The 25,892-nt window shown below is 33.3% G+C and overlaps 1 protein-coding gene across 1 annotated transcript; it reads left to right on the top strand.

Moving 5' to 3' along the window:
* Positions 1-16,825: 16,825 nt before the first annotated feature.
* LOC112027549 (uncharacterized) lies at positions 16,826-20,296 on the top strand. The gene is made up of 2 exons (XM_024060202.2): positions 16,826-17,211; positions 17,298-20,296. Exon 2 carries the CDS (start codon positions 17,334-17,336, stop codon positions 19,977-19,979), a length of 2,646 nt encoding a protein of 881 aa, XP_023915970.1. The 5' UTR covers positions 16,826-17,211; positions 17,298-17,333; the 3' UTR covers positions 19,980-20,296.
* The last annotated feature ends 5,596 nt before the right edge of the window (positions 20,297-25,892 follow it).

The raw sequence follows: 25,892 nt of genomic DNA on the forward strand, positions 1-25,892 counted from the left end.
TTGGATTGGAGGATTGCTAAATTTGGAAATGGTAATACTTGGAAATGAAAAGTAGGCATAACCCCTAAAGCTTCTATTTTGAAAAGTACACATAACCCATAACAAAAGTTTGGTAGGTTTCCTGACCTGTTTCAACTTTAATAGGACAAGTTTGAGATTCTAAAATGACTTCAAGTTGGAGTTTCGATTCCAATCTAAAACCTGACATGATTTGGGATGGGTTGGTGCTTTTGGTATTAGGAACCCTAACATGATCCAGCTAAATAATGTGATTACTAAAATGTTTCTAATACTAACAATATTTACAGAAATCCTAGGGTCCCTATAACCCTTAACTGCCAATTTTTTCCTCTTTTTTGTCTGCCAAGACTTTCTCTTCATGACCTTACCCTTGTGTATTATAAAAATCTATGTAATCTTAAGATAGTTTGAATCTTATTTGGGGCCTTTATTAGTATTGTTAGATGGTTTAAGTATAACTAGTTATGGTGTTATTTGGTTGACATGGTATTTGATGAAGTGTCATGTGAATTGAATGATTATACTGTTGAATTTATGTTAAAATAAAATACAATAATCTTCTATTATTTTATTGCTTAATGTTGAGTAAATATTAGATCAATCCCACCCAAATACATAAAATAAACATATTGGTTTGGGATGAGTTTGACGTATATATTCTTAACCATTTCAAGTTTGTAAATGCTTTAGCCCAAATTTGACCCGTTGCAAGTTCTATGTTTCAAAAAATTTGTGACAAATGAAGATTTGCTTGTGATTTGTTACCGTATATGATAATTGATAGTATTAGTTGCACTGACTTGGGGGCCTGGTTAATGGGTAAAGTGATGTTTTTACTTTAAAAACTCTTCTTTTTTTGAGTAAACATCAACAAATTGAAAACAATAACGAAACAGTTCTAGTACAAACTCTACTAGAGCAGTTTGAATTCAAATGAGAAATAACATAATCAAGGGGAAATATGTATTTATCAAAAAAAAAACATAATCAAGGGGAAATATGTGCAACCCATCTTAGCAAGCGTGTCTGCACAGTAATTGCTTTCTCAGTAGATGTGTTGCAATGCTTCATGTTTGATTGTTGTGTGGACTTATATTGGTTGGTTGCTGATAATAATGTGATATTTGATTGTCAATGATGACTCTACAAATAGTGATAGGCAATTTATCTTTAGTGAGGCTCGAATTAGTAGGGGATGGGCGACAGATTGTTGGATCCGACCCACGTGTCTGACCTGCCATTGCTTTGGTCAGTAGCGGGTTCTTACGAGAAACCTGATAATTTTTTCATCAGATGTCGGGTTAAGGGGGCTCAGATACTTGAAACCACCCTACCTTGTTCTTTTGCCTCTTTCCCTGCAATAGCCAGTGGAATTTGCAGCAGTGGGAGAGGCATTCAATGCTGGCGAGGTTGATATTTTGCAAGGGATGGCTAGATCTAATCTTGGAGGTTGAGATCTGGCAGTGACAATCTTGGAGGTCAAGATTTCCCTCGCCTTTCGTCATTTTCCCCCTTACCTATCGATGCATTTGCTGTCGCCGTTAACTCAACAACCAAAAATCCGACAGATCTGACCGTCAAACTCTTTGACTAGTTTGGTCAATTACTTTCCTTTCGAACTTGACGTGATCGGATTGAGTGACAGGTTTTGGATCAACCCAAATCCAACCTACTTGTGATCAACCCAACGTGTTATGGTCTCTCTTTCATTTTTTAAATTTTAGTATTACCGTCACAACCTCTCGGCCACATCATTTGTGATAAATATGCACAATGAACCGCTATAGTGCTATACACAAACCATAATGGTGTAAAAAAAAGCTCATGTAATGTGACCTCAAAGTAAAGAGCAGCTCTCCAACCCAAAAGATAACGGTGGGAGAAGCTCCAAAACAGCCAAAGAACTTTGTGAAAATGAGCAGATCCTTTATTGAAATAATTCAATGTTACTATTTCAAGGAAAGATTTCTTACGTAATTTACAATCATGAGCATTTTTCTTTGGACATAGATAAGCTCGCAAATAGGACATAATCGAATATACCCGTCTAAGATTTCCACATGCAATCCAAATTTGGAGCATTCCGGCCCTAATAAACAAATGGATCCAAGTAAACTGGAGACATGCTTACATTTCAAATTCTGAATGTATACTACGGTATATCCTACTTGCAAAAATTAAAACATTAAACTTTTACGTCATAATTTAGGAATTTGAGGCATTTCTGACTCTAGTTCTGGGGTCTGCTTCTTTGTCTTGCTATGTTTTAGCTCACCATAAAAGTAGGAAACAAATCCCAAAAGAGAGTACAAGAGCAACTCCTTTTTCTGCTTGAAAATTTTCTTTGTAGAAAATAACAGCCAAGATCTCTGTCACGGAGAATAGAACTGTAGTTAAAATACCAGATAGCAAAGACGAAGCGCAGAAAATGATTCCAATTACTCCCAAGTAGAAACATTATTGACAAATAATTGCAGTCCATACTGGCACCAAGTAGTACTTTGTGTCCCCAAGCTCGAATTCCATCGCTTCCCTTGTAATTTCCTATACAATATATAGGTCATATTCTTACATGGATAAAAAAAAATTATATGTAAATAAAAAAAATTATTCTACTATTATTATAGAAACTATTTCAATGATTAATAAGTCACTCAAAATTTTAGAAGTAGAGTTTTAACCGTATAATAAAATATGAAAAAAGTTAATGGATGTCTTAAGGACATTGGTTTAGGGAATGTTTTTAGAAGCTTATGATAATAAGTTACAAGACTCTTGACAGATTGTAAAGTTTAATCTAAAACAAGTTATCTTAATAATTAATAAGAATGTAAACACTTGTCATAAAAAGAAGATAGTCATTCACTTATTTGATATAATCATGCTTTTTAGAACCCAACGTAAGTATAAGATGGGTTGGTATATTTCAATATTAAAATAGTTAAAATTTAAATTAATTAATAGGTATTGGATAAGTTTTAGCTAAAAATAATTATCTAATTAAATGGGAAGAAGTGAAGGTTAGAGTCCTTATTAGTTCAAGTGCACTTTGAGTTAACCGATGGAAAGATTCATTGAAGTCCTTGTTAATGAGCATCCCTACGGTGCAGAAAAGAGTTGCAAAAAAACACATCACCATCTGAATCTCCATCACAATATTAGTGGGACGCCGCAATTGCCTATACATAATAGGATGCAACTTTAGTATGAAAAGTACTTTCTTCATGCTTGGGTTGTTTCGAAGCTTGAGCTTTAACAGGTCCTTGTGACACACAGAAACACTCTCTTCTTTGCGTGGATCTTTGTGGGTCTTTGTTTGTGTGATAACTGATAACTGATAACTGGTAATTATTACACCTCTAAAAAGTCTCAGGTCATTAATTTTAGGGTAATACCTCTTATACACATTTTGTTGCATATATTATACACACAACTATATTTTTTGAACTGAAATTGTGTCTTGAAATCACGATTTTAGTTAAAAAAGTATTGAATTGAAATCGTGACTTCAAGACATGATTTCAGTTCAAAAACTGAATTGTGTATTTTGTGTGTAATAGGGTAGTGTTTAATAGACCTGGCCATTAATTTTAATGGCGGGTCGGATTGAAACCGTTAGGAAAATACTAAAACTAATAATTTGGCTTTGTTAAAGAATGCCACAACTGTCTTGAGGGCAGTGGTTAAGGTGTATTTAATGTTTTATTAAATAAAAATTTTGTAACTTTTTTTCAAAAATAAAGTTAAACTTTACACATATATCCAAAAAAAAAAAAAGCACACTAAATTTGTGGTTGTAAGCCAATGAATAATTAACAAATACAATCCAAAAAAGCACACAATATATATATATATATATATATATTAGTTGTATGCCTGTGTGAATTGTGTCATCGCTTACACGTGCGAAGCTGATTATGTCATCGCTTACACGTGCGATGATGTGTGATTGGTTTTTGCATGACATTTGGCAAATTTCTGTTGGTTTCTGAATAATGATAGCAAAACCTAGCAGAAATATGTGACGCTTTGTAATTGGCTGTATTTTGTGGACTTGGTAGTGTGACGTGTCAGCTTGTGATAGGTCGGGAATTTTCCCTGTCTACAGTCCTTGTTAATGAGCATCCCTACGGTGCAGAAAAGAGTTGCAAAAAAAACACATCACCATCTGAATCTCCATCACAATATTAGTGGGACGCCGCAATTGCCTATACATAATAGGATGCAACTTAGTATGAAAAGTACTTTCTTCATGCTTGGGTTGTTTTGAAGCTTGAGCTCTAACAGGTCCTTGTGACACACAGACACACTCTCTTCTTTGCGTGGATCTTTGTGGGTCTTTGTATGTGTGATAACTGGTAATTATTACACCTCTAAAAAGTCTCAGGTCTTTAATTTTAGGGTAATGCCTCTTATACACATTTTGTTGCATATATTATATACACAATTATATTTTTTGAATTGAAATTATGTCTTGAAATTATGATTTTAGTTAAAAAAGTATTGAATTGAAATCGTGACTTCAAGACATGATTTCAGTTCAAAAACTAAATTGTGTATTTTGTGTGTAATAGGGTAGTGTTTAATAGACCTCACCATTAATTTTAATGGCGGGTCGGATTGAAACCGTTAGGAAAATACTAAAACTAATAATTTGGCTTTGTTAAAGAATGCCACAATTGTCTTGAGGGCAGTGGTTAAGGTGTATTTAATGTTTTATTAAATAAAAATTTTGTAACTTTTTTTCAAAAATAAAGTTAAACTTTACACATATCCAAAAAAAAAAAGCACTCTAAATTTGTGGTTGTAAGCCAATGAATAATTAACAAATACAATCCAAAAAAGCACACAATATATATATATATATATATTAGTTGTATGCCCGTGCGATGCATGGCTTAATAAAAGAATTATATATAAATTAATTTTTTTTTTGATAATATAATAAATTTAATAACAAATAAAATAGTAAATATATTTTAAAGATTATGGCAAGTTAATTTTAAATTTCTAAAAGATGTTAGTAGTAAACAGGCGGGCTTCGCACGGTTTTGGTCATAAACTTATAACATGAATAATTTTATTAAGAAACACTAATTAATGATTGAAGAGAAATGATATACTTGATCAGATTAAGACATAACTTTTACTTATTCAAATAATAATTAAAATGAAGTAGGGTGAGGAACAACAAATAATAATTATAACATACCGACATAATAACATTTATATTTAATTGTAGGGGTATTGAGCCCAGGAGCTCATTATCTATATATATATCTTGGGCCTATGGCCCAATCTGAGGATGTGACATCGTCCGAGGAGGAGTAAGCATTGTTAGGAGAGCCCGTGTTAATAAATGAAAAAATTAGTTTTGGTCATAAGGGCCCATGGGGGTGGTCTGAGGATGAATACCTCCTCAGATAACCAAAGCTAAGGTCCGAAAAGGTTGTCTGTCGTTTAGGGGAACGTTCCAGGCAATTCTGTTGATACGGATAAGCATTACAAAAACATAGGACATAGGGGAGTCCTAAAATATCTAAGGAAAAAAGCTGCTACAACCGCATTGAATGCTTTGCAGCTAACCCTCGGCCGCATTAATGTGGAAGTGATACCTGAACAATGGCTTTTAGCCTTACAGCTACTAGCCAACAAGGGCTTGGCTAAGTGGGTAAGGCTCGGACGCTTCATGCAACACACCTAGGTTCGAGTCCCGCTGTCTGCAGGTTTTCGTTGGTGGGTAAACTTAGTGATGAGGTGTACTCAATGTGAGGTGACTCCCACACAGAGGGTACAGAACGAGTACCGACTACGGACTCTCTGACCGAGGCCACTGGCTCCCTGCCCGGGGGTGTAATATGATCATAAAGAACCCCATTTTTCGCTTCTCAAAAAAAAAAAAAAAAAGCCTTACAGCTACTACACAAAGGCTCAAGGAAGTGGCTGATGGGACAAGTAGCAACACCAACCATCTGTTCTGCATGTGGAGAGTAGACATGAAATGGGAAGATAGTATAAAAGAAGAGGGAGGCAATGAGAGGAAGAGGAGGAAAAACGAAGAGAAAAACACTGTAGCCATCAAGAATTGATTTTGTAATCAAACTTAAAAGAAATATATAAGAACAGATCTCTTTGAACTGTGCCGAGAACGATTTTCTTTAGCTTAAATTAGTTTATTTTCATTTTCTTGTCACTTGAATCCATTATTTTTGTTGTCTAACTCGTTAAAACCCAGTTTTCCAACTCACTCTCTACAAATTCATTGTATTGAGCCTTTTGGGCCTAAGTTCATCCATTACTTGGGCTAGGAACCCAAATTGTGTCCTTATATTAATTATGATGAAGCGTTTGCATTTCAAAGTGTCAAATTAATATCAACACTAAACATGCTAAGATGTTTATGTTAATTAATGTAAATAAGCATAAAATTAATATCAACATCTAACACCCTACTATTGCATGAATTATGATTAAAATTGACCTAATATTTTTATTTTAACCCCAAGCAATCATCCTGAAATTGCAAAATAAAACTACCCAAATTTATAAAATTAAAAAAATATTTTGAAAGCAAAATTCACAATAACACACACATAAATATATAAACACAAAGAAACTCTGAATTCAAAAATTACAAACACTATTAATTTCTAAACATTAAAAAAAAAAAAAAATCTGGAATTAGAGTTAAAGTAAAGATACTCATATGAAAATTGAATTAACTTTGACAGCAAAGGGGAGGCAGCGAAGTCAGGGAGATTTCACATCATCTTAAATATCCATTGTTTTTACGTCACCCTTTGTATATTTAATCAATTTTCTGTCTCCATTCTTTGTGGAGTAATGTTCATTATCATGGTTTTGGATGCTCAAATCTTGGTCTCATGGCTACCTGTGGGATCTACTCATATTGGAAAACAGATCTTTCAAATACAATTAATTTTGAAGACCAAAATATGCATATAAATTAGATCAAAGTTAACAAAAATAACTTAAACAAAAGGCAACCCGCACACAAAATATATTCAATTTGATGAAAAAAAAAAATAAAGAAGGGAGTTTTATGAAAAAACAAAAAGAAGGCAAATACATACGTGCAAGTTTCATAGGCAAGGTATGTATGAGAAAGAAAGAATACATCAAGAAACTGTATGGTAGGAAAAGGGAAAAATATACCAAATCATATATATACCCCCACTTTTATATTAGATAATTTTAAGTTGTGAAGAAATTGATAACTTGATATGAATAGAATGAAAAAGAGTTAACGTAATTAAGAAGTTTATGTTAATTACATATTAGTTTTTTTTTTTTTTTTTACTTTATCCCAAAGAAATAGTTAATGTTATTAGATTGTTATTAGAATTTTTTTTTTTTTTTTTAGTTTATGTTAAAGTTAATAAATATTAGCTATTTTCTGTTATTTATTCCAAAAGAAAAAAAAATTGAGAAGAAAAAATAATACTTCTAAATTTGTTACTTTATTATTAGGAAATAGATGATGTAGGATAAATGTTTATTCCCAAAAAAAAAAAAAAAATCTAACATAAGCTAGTAAAATTGTTACTTTATAAATTTTTTAATAAAAAGAAGAAGAAGTTCATTAGAACACTTATTGTTACTTTATCCAAAGAAGTTGATAAAGATCAAAACTTTTTTTTATTATTTAAAAACGGTAGGAAAAGAGAAAAATATACCAAACTGTATATATACCCCCATTTTATATTAGATAATTTTAATTTATGAAGAAGTTGATAACTTGATATGAACAGAAAGAAAAAAGAGTTTAGTAATTAAAAAGTTTATGTTAATTACATATATATATATATATATATTACTTTATCCCAAAAAAAGTTAATGTTATTAGGTTGTTATTAGAATTTTTTTTTTTTTAGTTTATGTTAAAGTTAATAAATATTAGCTTTTTTTTGTTATTTATTCCAAAAGAAAAAAAATTTGAGAAGAAAAAATAATACTTTTAAATTTCTTACTTTATTATTAGGAAATAGATGATGTAGGATAAATGTTTATTCCAAAAAAAAAAAAAAAACTAATGTTAGCTAGTAAAATTGTTACTTTATAAAAATTTTTTAATAAAAGGAAGAAGAAGTTCATTAGAACACTTATTGTTACTTTATCCAAAGAAGTTGATAAAGATCAAAAACTTTTTGTTTTTATCTAAAAACGGTAGGAAAAGAGAAAAATATACCAAACCGTATACATACCTCCACTTTTATATTAGATAATTTTAATTTGTGAAGAAGTTGATAACCTGATATGAACAGAAAGAAAAATGTGTTTACGTAATTAAAAAATTTATGTTAATCACACACACACACACACACACATATATATATATTACTTTATCCCAAAAAAATAGTTAATGTTATTAGGTTGTTATTAGATTTTTTTTTTTTTAGTTCAAGTTAAAGTTAATAAATATTAGCTTTTTTTGTTATTTATTCCAAAAGAAAAAAATTTTGAGGAGAAAAAATAATACTTTTAAATTTGTTACTTTATTTTTAGGAAATAGATGATGTAGGATAAATGTTAATCCCAAAAAGAAAAGAAAATTACTAACATAAGCTAGTAAAATTGTTACTTTATAAAATTAAAAGAAATTAAAAAAAGAAGAAGAAGAAGTTTATTAGAACACTTATTGTTACTTTATCCAAAAAAGTTGATAAAGATAAAAAAACTTTTTGTTTTTATCTAAAAACTTAAGTGAATGAATTTATTGAAAAATATAAAAATCTAATTTTTTTTTTTTGCAATTTGGTGAAGCCACTTGGTGTAACCACGGTTTTTAAGCTCAACTTTTATTATTGAAAAATCTAAAAATCTAAAAAAATTTCTGCAATTTGATGAAGTCACTTGGTGTAACCACGGTTTTTAAACTCAACTTTTATTATATAGTATATGATATGATATGATATGATATATATATATATATATAACTTTGTCAATAATGGAGATTTAAATAAAAATAATGACCTTATTTTGTATTTTTGGTGGCTAAAAAATTAAGTATAGTTTCTATATTTGTTTTTTTCTCATAGGGGGGCTCAGCCTCTAAGTATTCTTGAAATAGTATTCAGCTGCGGTGGATACCACATAATCCATCAATAAGTACAATTCATAACAAGATGCCCATACACTCCTAAACAAGTATGAAAAATAATCTAAATTTTTTCGTTCTTTCATAACATGGAGTTGTACAATACTATAATGTCCATTTCGAAAAATATTTATTATTAATTTTTTGAAAAATTTTTATGTAAGAATTTTTTCTTAAAAAATCATAACTACATTGTTCTGGGCACTTAACAACAATCATAACAAAAATTAATAGGAGGAATAAACGATTGAAATTAAAACATGAGAATTAAACTGACTGAAATTAAAGTCGTTGAATTCATTTCAATTTTAGCCTAAATTAAATGGGTAATTTGTAATTTAGCCTATAAAATTATTATGTTTATGTTTTTAAACTTTTTTATTTAAATGTTGTATTTAAAACAAATTGTTCTTAATTTTATCATTTATGATCAAAATGCTAAACAAAAATTTTCACCTTATTTAAATCCATGAACTTCCTATTATCGTTTTCCATGTATAAAATTGTGAACTAACAAATTTTTTTTCAAACTACAAGGGCATGAAACTACTGAAAGATAATTATGCTTGGATTAAGCATGAGATTTGACATTTCTTCTTATTGTGTTATTAATTCATGCTTTGTGTAATATCTCTTGTTGAAATGATCAATGGATGATTTGCTAAACAAAAATTTTCTCCTTATTTAAACCTAGATTATATGTTGGACTAGGATTGATGAAAAACAAAGGCCAACTACCATATAGTAATGAGATCAAAATGGTTGATATAAGAGCTGGCTTGTGAGGATGCAAGTATGAATGGATGGATATGGGTTGTTTGTTTCTTATAAAAATCAACCTTAAACACCCAAATTTGCCACCACAAAACCAAACCAAGCTAGTCTCTGATATGAAAGTTGGTGGCGGTAAGATAGAAAACTCAAATCTCTGATATGCGACCTCCAAGCGTGGCAATTTGTGATAGCGATAAGCACCATTAGATTGCAACTAATTCCACCACCACCACCACCAAGATGGAGCTTGGATTTGGGGAAGCTAGCATACAATGACGGCGCCAAAAAAAAAATTCACAAAGGACTAAATTAAATATAAAAAATTATTTAAAAAAAATATTTCGTGATAAAATTCTTGATTAACATGACATTCCCATTACGTGTTAATCAATATCACACATCTCTAAAGTAATGTAAAAGGAGTTACATCAAGTGATTGAGCATGGTAGGAAGTTCATTATGCCATGTCCAGTCCTTTCTACGAAATTACATAGAGCAAATCCTGCCTAAGAGCTTTATTGATAGATCTAGACTTCAAGGCCCAATAAACAGATTGGAATGCTTCCTTATCGGAACTTGCTTCTTCAAGAATGTGATCCAGTGGATAGAGACACAGGGAGGTGGACATGGACATGAAGTGTTTGAGGATGTATTGTTGGACCCCTCTAGTGTAACATCTGTCACTCCATACGATGTGCCAAATTCCAACCACAACGCATGCCTGCTATTTGTTGCTCTTCGTCACTACTTGCTCTCCCTCTCGAGAAAATCTATCATGTTTTCGTTATATATATGTATATTCTCACATAGGATGAGTCAATCTCCTATTATATTTGGCTACAAGTAAGGTGCCCTTTGCATCCCACAACACTTTCAAATTCCAAACAATCGATTCATTTGGGAAGGCCCAAATAAAATTTAATAAGAGTGGATTAATTTGTTTAGTAGTTTTTTTTTTCCCTCAAAATCTTAGGGGTTTTGGTAAGTATGTTTACATACAATTCAAAAAAAAAAAAAAAATCTTATTAGCATTATAAAACAAGCATTTTATAAAGCACGTGCCAAAAGATGTAAATTGAGTAATTCTTTTGGAACAGAGTTTCTTTGGCTAGGAAGCAAATTAATTTATTAATTTCCAGATCAAGGACTTGGGGTTTCTCTAAGAAAATTAATTCCATGCAAATTGGTGAAAGTGTTTGCAAGAACACATGATGGTTGGAAATTGAAAACAAAAATTAGGGACATAATCTTGTGCAAAGGGCAGAGTGGGTTAATCTCTAGTAACTAGTAAGCCACTAAGATAATGTTTGGAGCTTCTCTTTAAGTTGGCGTCCTTGCCTTTGATGTTCCCTCATTATCCTATAATGGTCTTTAAGAGCATTCATTAGCACCCCAAATACTAAAAAAAGATCTACATCCGGTGAGCCATAGCTACATTTGCTTTTGCTTGTTACTACACTAAACATTAAAAAATTGTTCTCAATTCAATTTTCTTTCTCTTCCATGCATAAAGAAATACTAATAAAGAATTAAAAAAAAAGAATATTTAAATGAAGTGGTATAAGAATAGGGTATGGGATGTAAGGTATATTGTATTTTTTGTTGAAGAAAGAAGATAGATGTAAGGTATATTGTTAAGTGGTATATTAAAATAAATAAAGTCGTTTTTTGATGTGCTAAATGCTAAATTATTTACCAAACTGTGCTAAATTTTTAGCGGAACGGATGTGAATGCTCTTACTCTATATTGTTGCTTCCCTAGTAGGAATCCTCATTGATTATTATGTTATAATTTTTTTGGCGTACAAAACATTTTTGAAAATATAAATCAAACTAGCTTTTTGTCACATATTAAGCACAAAATCTACCAAAAACTATATCTTTTGATTAAAATAAATAATGCAAATAAGCTATTGAAATTTATAAAATACGTAAACAGGTAACGTTAAGTCAATTTTGTTACCATTGCTAGCACCTTAATATTTCATTACTTAGTAACGTCTCAGTTGCAGCTTGCAAGGGTGATTGTAGACTAAAGTACACTTAAACTTGGAATCGTTTTCATTCTGACCATTTATGTTTTAAAATTTTATTTTGGTTTTTAATGTTTGATCCTATTTTTCTTGCAGTCCATTTATGTTCATAATATGCTCTTCCATAATATGATTTTCTCATTACAATAATGAAATTCTTGTATTTCACAACATTTAAGAAGTACTATTTTTTGAAAGAGTTAAACATGAAAGGCACTTAAACGACTAACGAAAATACCAAGAGCCTTATAGTTGTGGGATGCAAAAGTCTATTGTAAGATGCAAAAGGCATCCTACTCGTAGCCGAATGTAGTAGGAGAAGGACTCATCTGATGTGAAATGGTGGATACATATAACAGAAACATGATAGCTCAACTAGTTAGCACTTCCTAATTTTTCCAAGACCATCATGGTTTAAAAACCCTGTCCCTATTGTTATCGAATTATCAAAATGATTACTAACAAAAATAGATCCAATATGAAACATAATTAAAAATGAAATGCCAAAATAAAAATTTTAAAATGTAAAAAATCAAGGAAATAAAAAAGGGTAAAGTTTCTCTCCAAACTAAATATGAATTTTGAAAAACTAACAATTGAATTGCATATTCTTTATATTTTTAACACACATGTCAAATTTTGTTCAAATTAGATATTATTTACTATTCGATCAATAAACTTATTTTTTAAGTATAATTTTTTACCACAAAAATTTGAAATTTAAATATGTGATGATATAGTTATTTATCTTTGATTTTCTTAAAATTTTGTGAGTATAGAAGATATAAGAAATATATGTAATTTAATGATTAGATTTTCAAAATTAATATATAAAAAAATATGTTTGAAGGACAGTTTGGAGAGAAAAAAAAAAAAAAGAAAAATTTTGAAGGTAAATTTCACTAACTACCTTTGAGGTTTGGGCAAATACCAAAAGAGGTCCAGAAGATTACAAAACTGATCATCTCAGTCCTTTAAGTCCAAACGGACTCTAACGCCGTTATTTATTTTTGGTTTATCTCTCTCACCCTCACACGGGTCCCTTCTTTTTTTTCTTCTCTTCTCATCACTCTCTGACTCCCTCATCCTTTCCACACTCAAACCTCTCTTTGACTCTCACGTTCCTTTCTTCTCTCTATCGTGGTCTTTGTGACGGTTTAGTGGTGTGGGTAAGCAGTTTTGGTGAGTTTCGGTGTGGACCGGTGTTGGTTCTTGCGGTCTTTGAGCGACAACGTCGGGCTGTGGCTTAGCAGTGGTTCGTGGGTTTTGGTGTCGGGTCGGCGGTGGAGGTTTGTGGATTTTGGTTTGGATCGGCGAGGTGGGTTTGCTTTGGTTTGAGCGAAGGCTTTGCGGGTCGCGATGAGAGGTGGCCGGCGGTTGCAAGATCCCAATCTGGCAGAGCTCGCCGTAATGGGTATGGGTTTTTTAAAAAAATTGTTGATTTGGGTCTTGGTATTGTAGTAGAATCAGGATCTAAAAACTCTGTATAAACAATTGCAGAGATATAGGTTCAGGTTGAGGTTGAACGAGTGAAAAATGGAGTTCTCGTCTGACTGGAAATCCCTCTTCCCAATCTCATCAGTTTTCAAACCTCCACTTCTCCTCACAGAATCAGACTCAGACTCAAAACCCATATTGGGTCCACTCTTCTTCAACCCTAAACCCAAAACCCTTTCTCTTCTCTTCACCTCTCCATCTCTCCCAAACCTCGCAGCAGCAGCACCACCGCCTTTCCTCCAAACCCACAACCTCCTCTCGTTCCTGCGCCTCCCTCTTTCCAACTCACTCCTTCTCTTCTTCCCCACCGGTCCCAACTCCGACCGCCTCGGCTTCCTGCTTCTCTCTATCAAAGCTTCCCGTTTCGACACCTGGGGCGCCAAAGACGATGACGTTTTACACGAAAGTACCGGGTTCGAGTACCGCATTCTCAGGATTGCGGTTAACCCCTTTCCCTTTCCAGGTAATAATCATAATCATTCCACTGCTGTTGGGTATTTGCTGGCTTCTACATTGTGCTCTGTGCATTGGTTTGGTGTTCAGGAAATTCATAATTCTGCTAAATTTCCCATTTTTATAGTTTACTTTAAAGTTAATAAATATTAGCTTTTTTTTGTTATTTATTCCAAAAGAAAAAAAATTTTGAGAAGAAAAAATAATACTTTTAAATTTGTTACTTTATTTTTAGGAAATAGATGATGTAGGATAAATGTTAATCCCAAAAAGAAAAGAAAATTACTAACATAAGCTAGTAAAATTGTTGCTTTATAAAATTAAAAAAAATTAAAAAAAGAAGAAGAAGAAGTTTATTAGAACACTTATTGTTACTTTATCTAAAAAAGTTGATAAATATAAAAAACTTTTTGTTTTTATCTAAAAACTTAAGTGAATGAATTTATTGAAAAATATAAAAATCTAATTTTTTTTTTTTGCAATTTGGTGAAGTCACTTGGTGTAAACACAGTTTCTAAGCTCAACTTTTATTATTGAAAAATATAAAAATCTAAAAAAATTTCTACAATTTGATGAAGTCACTTGGTGTAATCACGGTTTTTAAGCTCAACTTTTATTATATAGTATATGATATGATATGATATGTATATATATATATATATATAACTTTGTCAATAATGGAGATTTAAATAAAAATAATGACCTTATTTTGTATTTTTGATGGCTAAAAAATTAAGTATAGTTTTTATATTTGTTTTTTTCTCGTAGGGGGGCTCAGCCTCTAAGTATTCTTGAAATAGTATTCAGTTGCGGTGGATACTACATAATCCATCAATAAGTACAATTCATAACAAGATGCCCATACACTCCTAAACAAGTATGAAAAATAATCTAAATTTTTCGTTCTTTCATAACATGGAGTAGTACAATACTATAATGTCCATTTCAAAAAATATTTATTATTAATTTTTTGAAAAATTTTTATGTAAGAATTTTTTCTTAAAAAATCACAACTACATTGTTCTGGGCACTTAACAACAATCATAACAAAAATTAATAGGAGGAATAAACGATTCAAACTAAAACATGAGAATTAAACTGACTGAAATTAAAGTCGTTGAATTCATTTCAATTTTAGCCTAAATTAAATGGGTAATTTGTAATTTAGCCTATAAAATTATTATGTTTATGTTTTTAAACTTTTTTATTTAAATTTTGTATTTAAAACAAATTGTTCTTAATTTTATCATTTATGATCAAAATGCTAAACAAAAATTTTCACCTTATTTAAATCCATGATCTTCCGATTATCGTTTTCCATGTATAAAATTGTGAACTAACAAACTTTTTTTCAAACTACAAGGGCATGAAACTACTGAAAGATAATTATGCTTGGATTAAGCATGAGATTTGACATTTCTTCTTATTGTGTTATTAATTCATGCTTTGTGTAATATCCCTTGTTGAAATGATCAATGGATGATTTGCTAAACAAAAATTTTCTCCTTATTTAAACCCAGATTATATGCTGGACTAGGATTGATGAAAAACAAAGGCCAACTACCAAATAGTAATGAGATCAAAATGGTTGATATAAGAGCTGGCTTGTGAGGATGCAAGTATGTATGGATGGATATGGGTTGTTTTTTTCTTATAAAAATCAACATCAAACACCCAAATTTGCCACCATAAAACCAAACCAAGCTAATCTTTGATAGAAAACTCAAATCTCCGATATGCGACCTCCAAGTGTGGCAATTTGTGATAGCGACAAGCACCATTAGATTGCGACTAATTCCACCACCACCACCACCAAGATGGAGCTTGGATTTGGGGAAGCTAGCATACAATGACGGAGCCAAAAAAAATTTCACAAAGGACTAAATTAAATATAAAAAATTCTTTAAAAAAAATATTTCATGATAAAATTCTTAGTTAACATGACATTCCCATTATGTGTTAATCAATATCACACATCTCTAAAGTAATGTAAAAGGAGATACATCAAGTGATTGAGCATGGTAGGAAGTTCATTATGCCATGTCCTGTCCTTTCTATGAAATTACATAGAGCAAATCTTGCCTAAGAGCTTTATTGATAGATCTAGACTTCAAGATCCGATAAACAGATTGGAATGCTTCCTTATCGGAACTTGCTTCTTCAAGAATGTGATCCAGTGGATAGAGACACACTGAGGTGGACATGGACATGAAGTGTTTGAGGATGTATTGTTGGACCCCTCTAGTGTAACATCTGTCACTCCATACGATGTGCCAAATTCCAACCCACAACGCATGCCTGCTATTTGTTGCTCTTCGTCACTACTTGCTATCCCTCTGGAGAAAATCTATCATGTTTTCGTTATATGTATCTACATTCTCACATAGGATGGGTCCATCTCCTACTACATTTGGCTACAAGTAAGGTGCTCTTTGCATCTCACAACACGTTCAAATTCCAAACAATTGATTCATTTGGGAAGGCCCAAATAAAATTTAATAAGAGTGGATTAATTTGTTTAGTAGTTTTTTTTTTCTTTTCCTCAAAATCTTAGGGATTTTGGTAAGTATGTTTACATACAATTTAAAAAAAATTTTTTTTATTAGCATTATAAAACAAGGATTTTATAAAGCACATGCCAAAAGATGTAAATTGAGTACTTCTATTCGATCAATCAACTTATTTTTTAAGCATAATTTTTTACCACAAAAATTTAAAATTTAAATATGTGATGATATAGTTATTTATTTTTTATTTTCTTAAAATTTTGTAAGTATAAAAGATATAATAAATATATGTAATTTAATGGTTAGATTTTTAAAATTAACATATAAAATAATATAGGTAGAGTTTGAAGGACAGCTTGGAGAGAAAAAAGAAAAAGAAAAAAGAAGAAGGTAAATTTCACTAACTACTCTTGAGGTTTGGACAAATACCAAAAGAGGTCTTTCTTTTCTTCTCTTCTCATCACTCTCTGACTCCCGCATCCTTTCCACACTCAAACCTCTCTTTGACTCTCACGTTCGTTTCTTCTCTCTATCGTGGTCTTTGTGACGGTTTGGTGGTGTGGGTAAGCAGTTTTGGTGAGTTTCGGTGTGGACCGGTGTTGGTTCTTGCGGTCTTTGAGCGACAGCGTCGTGCTGTGGCTTAGCAGTGGTTCGTGGGTTTTGGTGTTGGGTCGGCGGTGGAGGTTTGTGGATTTTGGTTTGGATCGGCGAGGTGGGTTTGCTTTGGTTTGAGCGAAGGCTTTGCGGGTCGCGATGAGAGGTGGCCGGCGGTTGCAAGATCCCAATCTGGCAGAGCTCGCCGTAATGGGTATGGGTTTTTTAAAAAAATTGTTGATTTGGGTCTTGGTATTGTAGTAGAATCAGGATCTAAAAACTCTGTATAAACAATTGCAGAGAGATAGGTTCAGGTTGAGGTTGAACGAGTGAAAAATGGAGTTCTCGTCTGACTGGAAATCCCTCTTCCCAATCTCATCAGTTTTCAAACCTCCACTTCTCCTCACAGAATCAGACTCAGACTCAAAACCCATATTGGGTCCACTCTTCTTCAACCCTAAACCCAAAACCCTTTCTCTTCTCTTCACCTCTCCATCTCTCCCAAACCTCGCGGCAGCAGCACCACCGCCTTTCCTCCAAACCCACAACCTCCTCTCCTTCCTGCGCCTCCCTCTTTCCAACTCACTCCTTCTCTTCTTCCCCACCGGTCCCAACTCCGACCGCCTCGGCTTCCTGCTTCTCTCTATCAAAGCTTCCCGTTTCGACACCTGGGGCGCCAAAGACGATGACGTTTTACACGAAAGTACCGGGTTCGAGTACCGCATTCTCAGGATTGCGGTTAACCCCTTTCCCTTTCCAGGTAATAATCATAATCATTCCACTGCTGTTGGGTATTTGCTGGCTTCTACATTGTGCTCTGTGCATTGGTTTGGTGTTCAGGAAATTCATAATTCTGCTAAATTTCCCAGAGTTTCTTGTTTAGGTTCTAAGGTTTTTAAGACTAGTTCTGTTGTGTATGCTTGTTGGAGTCCACATATACCCGAGGAGAGTGTAGTTCTGTTAGAGAGCGGTGCTTTGTTCTTGTTTGATTTGGAGTCTTGTTTTAGAAGAAGCAGGACTTCCAATTCCAATGCGCGTTTTAGAGGGACTAAGTTGCGTGTATCATGGGATGCTGATGCTGATTCTGATTCGGGGAACTGTAAATGGTTGAGCTGTGAGTTCAGCTGGCATCCTAGGATTTTGATTGTTGCCCGGTCTGATGCTGTTTTCTTGGTCGATTTGAGGTTTGATGGGTGTGCTGTGAGTTGTTTAGCTAAGGTTGAGATGTTGAGGATGTATACTTTGGTTCAAAATGAACGGTTCCTTACGTTTACAATGGCGGGATCTGATGGTTTCTGTTTTGCATTGGCCTCAGATAGTTTGTTGGTTCTTTGTGATGTGCGGAAACCAATGATGCCGTTGTTGCAATGGGCTCACGGTCTTGATAATCCGTGCCATATTAATGTATTTAGATTGTCGGAATTGAGATCAAACTCAAGGGATGATAAATATAGGTGGGCTTCTGAATCGGGTTTTTGTATTATATTGGGATCTTTTCGGAATTGTGAGTTTAATCTATTTTGTTATGGACCTACTTTACCAACCCCGAGAGGATCCATTGTTTCTGAAGTTTCGAAAGTTTTGAAAACCCATTATGCATGGGAGCTCCCTTCAGATCTTTTATTGTCGGGTCGTGAGTGTCAATGTGGAAGTTGTCTTGTGAGAGAGGAGATTTTGAAGGATGATCTTCCTGAATGGATTGATTGGCAGCATAAGAAAGAATTGGCTTTGGGTTTTGTCATTTTAAACAAAGATCTATCAGCAACGCTTTCTGAGTCGAATGAATTTGGTGGTTTTACATTGATAAGACTTATGTCATCAGGGAAGCTTGAATCACAAAGCTATTGTGCCTCGTGGAAGTTGGAAGAACTTCACACAGAACGGTTCCATTTTAAAGATAATTCCATGTATATTATGGATGATGAGGAGTACAAATTTCCTAGAAGATTTAAGTATGTGAAACTTGATAAACTCTCTGCATATTTGAATGGTAGTCTAACTGAAGTCCTGGTTTCAAAATTGAAAAAGCCTTTCAAGGGTCCTCGAGAAAAGGAATCTTTTAGCTCAGAATCTCATGAAATCTTGTGTGAGAAGTTGAAAGCTTGTGGGTTCGGTCGATTGAGATCGTCTCCTGCTGTTTCTGTTATTTTTAATGACATCAGCTCGCCAGCAAGTATACATGAGGTTGCTTTGAGAAGGTTGTGGGCAGGCCTGCCAATGGAACTCTTACAACTGGCCTATTCCAACTACTCAGAGTTCCTTGAGGTACTTTTGGACCAGAAAAAAGTATCTTTGGAATTTCTAGTTGTCCCTGACCTACCTCAATTGCCTCCTTTCTTCCTAAGAAGGCCTTCATGCCGTAGCAATAAGTGGTCACACAAAGTGCAGCGGGATGATGCTCTAGTGGGTCCAGTACTTCCTCTTCCTATTTTACTTACACTTCATGAGTATCGTAATGGCCATTCAGAATTGGAAGAAGAAGCAGGTGTATTTTCATTAGAGAGGGAAATTAGCCTGCAATGTGATGAAATCAAGCAGGTGGCCAGTGAAATGGCCTTGTCAGATTCTAGTTGTGAGCTTCATGGTGACCAAGCTGTCTCCCTTGCTGATGAAACAGAAGATACGTGGGGCAGTTCTCAAAAACCAAAACCTTTTTGTTTATACCATCCAGTTGCATTTAAGTGCTCTACCATGGATCACGCACAGGACAATGTCTTTAAGGATGAGAAATTTGATAACCTGATTTTTAAAGTGCCTGAGAAGAAGCATGTTCCTAATGGCTTGGTGGAAACCGTTGGACCAGAACTGTTTGATGATCTCTGCCCCGCTGATTTGAGATTTGATACTTCTGCCAAGATCTTCAGGCCAAATGAATTAAAGATATACAAAGTTTTGAAGAAGAAATGGTCTAAATGGCAAGACGGATTTAATTTATATCAGCAATTTTGCACAGAGTCTAAATTCCAAAAGCAATCGGCATGACAGTTAGATTTTCTCCCCAAATTTTGTAAACATTCCCCTCCCAAGTTTTTTTCTCATCTCTTCTTCTTCTTTTCTTTATTTTTCCCCCCTCCCTTTAGTTTTATTTAGAAAGAACGAGGAAAATATACATGTGATCTGATGAAACTTCAGAAACTGCTTTTGTACAGAATACATCAAGAAAGATTTTTTAGTTTTCTGAGAATCAGAAGATGATTTTAGTGATATGATGGCAGCTCTGAAATTTTTTTTCTTTGTTGTGATTCTGTAAGTTCCTACCTTTTTATGTAAAAATATGCCAGGCCATGTCTGTTGTTGTACATGATATCTTTTGGCCCTTGTTTGGACATGCAGCAGCTCACTTTAACACTGACTTTTGATGCATTACAATTATGGCCTTCTCAGATACCAAAAGGGGTTCAGCCAGGACGACTTCTGGTTCTAAGAGGCAAAGGTATATTGTCATCCCGGCCCTAGACCCTTCCCCCCCAACCCCCGCCCCCCCCCCCACAAAAAAAAAAAGGAAAAAAAAACCATGCTTACATTGTAAGTTGCTGCAAGACTGCCAAAGCATGGCTTTCTTGTTGACCATGGAGATCAGTATGTTTGCTTCCGTGTTAACTTTCCCACGTAGGCTTCTTACTCTTTGTTGTTTTATAATTCTAGCCTAAATAGTCAAATATTCTGTTGCTGCCTATTTCTGCAAAAGCTTTCACCCACAGACGATGATGTTGAACTTAATGTGTATTTAGGGGAGTTAATTTTTTCATTGTGATTTTGCATGAATGACGTTCTATAATGGTGTATTTGGAACTGTAGCCTTTGTTTCTTGTTGTATTCTCTTCCTGGCTTTTCGTTTTTATACATCTTGTGTATTTAGGACAGTGTCTTCTTTTTTACTTTTTTTTTTCTCAATAATAAATTCTAATTTCTTATAAGGGGAAACCCATCAGGGGAAGCACATCAGGGGAAAACCATTTTTTTGAATACAGAATGCCTTACAGGGTGAAAAGAAGGGGAAAATAAAAGTATTTACTGAAAAACCTCCCTTTTTTTGTGATCTATCTCAAATGACAAAGAACCGTTATAGGTGGATCTTATTGGTAGGAGTTCATGTATTTTATCTTATCATTATTTCTATTTTCTAAATGGATTAGGTGTGGACTTTGGAGATACGATTCGTGTACCAGGAGCTGGTAATGGAGGACGAGGAAATCGACCTGGCAACTTATTCATTAAGCTAAAGGCATAGTTTTACTTATTCATAATATAGCTTACTCAAAGATTTATTGCTGGGTCTGGAAGAGTGTGTGATTGCAACTTCTTATTAGTTTCTATGATGGTAAAATAAGTGAAAGTTCATTAAGGGAGGTTCCTAGGTTGGGAGATGGTGGGCAACAGCATATAACCTTTTTCTATGAAAATAAAACCAAAAAAAAAAAAAAAAAAGAAAAAAAAAAAGAAAAAAAGAAAAGAAAGACCATGATTTTTGTTCTAGTTTTCAGTTGGGTAGTCCTGTTACTCCTTACTTATCTAAAAAAGAAAAAATGAAAAAAATCAGTTGGGTAGTCCTAATCTGTCATATTGTATGAGTAAAAGCACATGGATCTCTCTCTAAACTAGTTTTACTTATTGATTATATAGCTTATTCAAAGATTTATTGCTGGAGTCTGGAAGATTGTATGCTTGCAACTTCTTATAAGTTTTCATGATGGTAAAAGTAGTTGAAATTCAGTAAGTGAGGTTTCTAGGTTGTGGAGATGGTGGGAAACAGCATATCCGTTGTCTATGAAAATTTTTAGAAAGGAAGTGAACAAAAGAAAAAGAGAAAGAAAAGGGCATGATTTTTGTTCTTGTTTTCTGTTGAGTAGTCCTAATAATCTGTCATGATATATGAGCAAAGCACATGGATCTCTCTCACTCTCTGAATTAAGTTTAATCAATAACTAAACACTGTGCACATGTATCACCTCCTAATTTGTTTATTTATCAATGTGTGTGCGTGTATATCACCTCCCAATTTGTTCTTTATTTCCATTTGAATTTTTTTACCATAATGAAGTGAATTTTTAAATGGTATCTTGCTCTGTATTTAAAATCATGTGACATAGCAAGCCACTGTCCAACCTTTATAGTACTTTGAATCTTATCTAAACTTTGATATGATGCTTCTATTATTTCCTTGGTTAAATATTTGGTCATTGATGTCAATTAAAAATGTATTGGAGACATAAGTTACCAAGATTTTTAATTTTCAAAAAGTTTCTATAGAATAGACTTGCATTTGTTATATTTTGCTACTTATATGGACTGTTTCATATCTCTTAGTCCCTGAATTCTGCCTAGTTGTCTCGAGGATATTTTAGTGTCTGAAGGCTGAATTATCCAGATAATTAGAATAATATCAATACAAATTTCTTTTACTTTACTGCATTTATTATAAATTGGTGCATACACTTTCTTACAAAAAAGTCCTGGGTCAGTCAAATCAAAGATGGGTCCTCATGAAAAAAAAGGGGATGTATCTTTTTTTGTTCTAAATATATTTTCTCAGCCTGGTCTTGAGGGCAAATGAACAATAATAAACTGTTTTTTTGATAGGTATGAACAATAATAAACTAATTATGAACATTGTTTTATTTTTATATTTTTTATAGGTATTAATTTTATTGAAATGAGACTACTTCGTGGAAAAATACATGAAGTAGCCTAAAGAATTACAATTGAAATAATATCTACATATGAATTGACTCTATGAAGGATTGAAAAAAGTCACTATCTATGAGACTCGATACAAAAGACCACACATAGAGAGAACTAATGAAGGATACAAACGACCACTCATTGTTAAATCTTATGAACTAAGACTTGGTAGACATCCTTTCATTTTTTGTTTTGCAAATTATGCTAACCTACTGTACAGTAACTGAAACCAACAATTTATTTTTTCTAAGCCTGCTTTTGAAAATTACTCTCATTATTTTAAGGCACATAATAATGCCTTGTTTAGTTTCATTTTTCCTTGTTGCATGGAGAAATTAGATTAGCCAATTTATTACCAATTTTAAAAAAGTATAAAAGTTTCTTCAGGAAAAAATTCTATCTCATTTAAAATAATGATTTCTCTCTTGCTCTTTCTCCCTCCAATGAAAAACTAAAGAAAAAGCCATCTTGTTTGCAATGTTTCACGTGCATTTCAATGGTCTGCAACTCTTATTTGCATATTTAAGATAAAGGTGCTTATAGCATAGATAATCATTCGGTACATTGTTCCTGCACTTTAGCTGTCTGTCACAGAGGCAGAGTATTTTCTTGAACTCATCAGTGCAATTCCAGTTTATCACAATTAAAGCAAGCCCCTTCCTTTTACTTCCTTTAGATTGACTTTATATTATTAATATGCATTATATGTTGTCATGAACTTGATAAGCAGCAATATGCTATCTTTGCAGTGCAATAACTTTTCTTTTGGAAATTTTAGTTCCTTTGACTGTCTCTGGACACCTATGTTTGAAGCATAGAATGTGAATTTGCTTGAACTTGACTAAAAGAGGAATGCTTGCTGCTGTAGAAGCAAATATTTTTTGTTGGTTGTGGATGCTTTTTGTCATAGTCCTTCTGAACTTTCTGTTGTTTTTGTAAATTAGGTTGCTGAAGATCCTGTCTTTACTAGAGACAGTGCAGATATCTATGTGAACTCTAATATCAGCTTTACCCAAGTGAGAGCTAAATCCTTATGTAAATACCTGTCACACTTGAAAAACTTAATTTCCTTCCACATTAAAAAATGTGAACATTATCATTTATAACACCTTATTTATATTTTTGCATAATGTACTTGTTTTTTTAATAAAAAAAGCTAAAAGTTCATTTTGTACTTTCTAAATTATGGTAATTGTTATTTGGTCTCTAAAGTTTCAATTTTGCCAATTTTGTCCTCAAATTTTGCAAATGTTGTCAATGTGTACCTTTTATCCACTAATGTTAAAAAAGTATGATAGAAAGTACACTCATAAAAAAATAAAACTACTATACTTTTTCAATAACTACCTTTTTCCAATAAAGAATAAATTCATAAAAAATTCTACACCTGTGCCAAATCCCCAACACCTTGCACTGCAGCAGTACCACCACCCTGACAAGTGCAAATCTCCAATGGGGGCCACCCATGAAAACCCCCTTCCCTCATGGCCGTTGAGCACCCCAAAACAACCATCTGCCAAAAATCAAGCTGAGCCATCGCAGCAGAACCCCAAGCAAACGCCACTGGCTACATGCTGACCTTCAAACTCACCATAAGCAGTCACTGCCTAAGGCCAAAACCATAACTGCCGAGACCCAAACTGCCTCATCAAAACCAACATCATAGACATATATTTTCAATTATGAAGTTTCAAGCTGCTGCTGCATAATTATCAATTTGTCCCTTTTGACCTTGATATGAACCATTCTGGGTATAGGTGGTCGTCAAGGGATTTCATTAACAATGTTAGACATATACAATATTAGAACTCTGATCTTTTATGACCTTTACAATACAGTCTATGTAGATCACAATAGGATATGGTCAAGAAATGTTAGACATTTACAATATTAGAACTCTGATCTTTTATGACCTTTACAATACAGTCTATGTATATCAATTTCATTTCCACACATGATCAGTTGGTTGACATTTTTACTAAGGTTTTGTCTTCCCGACAGTTTCTGGATCTTGCATACAAACTGATGGGTCTTCTTCCCCTCAGTTTGAGGGGGGGATGTAAAGATAGGTGACACAGTACTTGATAAGGCTGAAGCATATGACAAGGCAGAAGGAAAACGACCTGTAGTAGAGTAGCTTTATAGTCTAAACGGTAGGTAGCTTATGCTTAATGGTATTAGTAGTGTTAGTTATTGTTGCAAGTCCACATGTAAGCATCTGATGAGTCATGCTATAATTAGTTACAGTAATCCCAAACTTTACGGATCTGGTTGTGTATATGTACGGGATTCAGTGAATGAATGAAATCAAGAAGCTTAAAATTTAGTTCATCAAATTTCATCAAATTTTCAATTTGCCAATAGGATATGGTCAAGAAATTTTTTGAAGTTGATGAAAACTCTATTATTATAGATAACTAAGTTGTAACCGGTGGGCGTGATAACATTCAACAATAGTGACTGATTATAAGGTGGTCTTACCTAGGTATGATCATCTCGGCTTTCATACTGAGTATTATTAATGTGCATTACAATGCTGAGTATTTCTGGTTAGTAGAATTTCTCTCTCTTGTTGGTGCTTGTAGCCTTAAGCCTTGTACTTTATCTGGCATAAACTTTTGATGATTGTAATCCAATACATTGGTGATGGATTGTGAAGAATGTCATCTGTGTGTGGGAAGAGGCTTTCGAATTGTTATCCTTATTTGGCAGAATCTGGGCGCGTTTTTGCCACCGGTCTTAATGATTTTGGACAGCTTGGCATATCAGAGAATAAAAGCTACTCACTTGTATGATGTCTTGACCTTTTTTCCTAGTTGTTTAATGTTTTTTCTTTCCAGCATTTATTAAATGGGCGTAACAATGTTAGACGTATACAGTACAGTCTATGTAGATCACACACTCGAAGAACTTTGTGAAAATTAGCAGATCCTTTATCGAAATGATTCAATGTTACTATTTCAGGGAAAGATTTCTTACGTAATTTACAATCATGGGCATTTTTCTTTGGACATAGATACGCTAGCAAATAGGACATAATCGAATATCCCCGTCTAAGATTTCCACATGCAATCCAAATTTGGAGCATTCCGGCCATTGAACAAATGGATCCAAGTAAACTGGAGACACGCTTAGAGCATTAGCATTGGGGAATGCTAATGCCATATGTAAGGTATTTTTAGCATTTTCAGCCTCAAAATCTACTGCATCAGG

This window comes from Quercus suber, unplaced genomic scaffold (genome assembly GCF_002906115.3).
Source record: "Quercus suber isolate HL8 unplaced genomic scaffold, Cork oak 2.0 scaffold_686, whole genome shotgun sequence".
NCBI lineage: Eukaryota > Viridiplantae > Streptophyta > Magnoliopsida > Fagales > Fagaceae > Quercus > Quercus suber.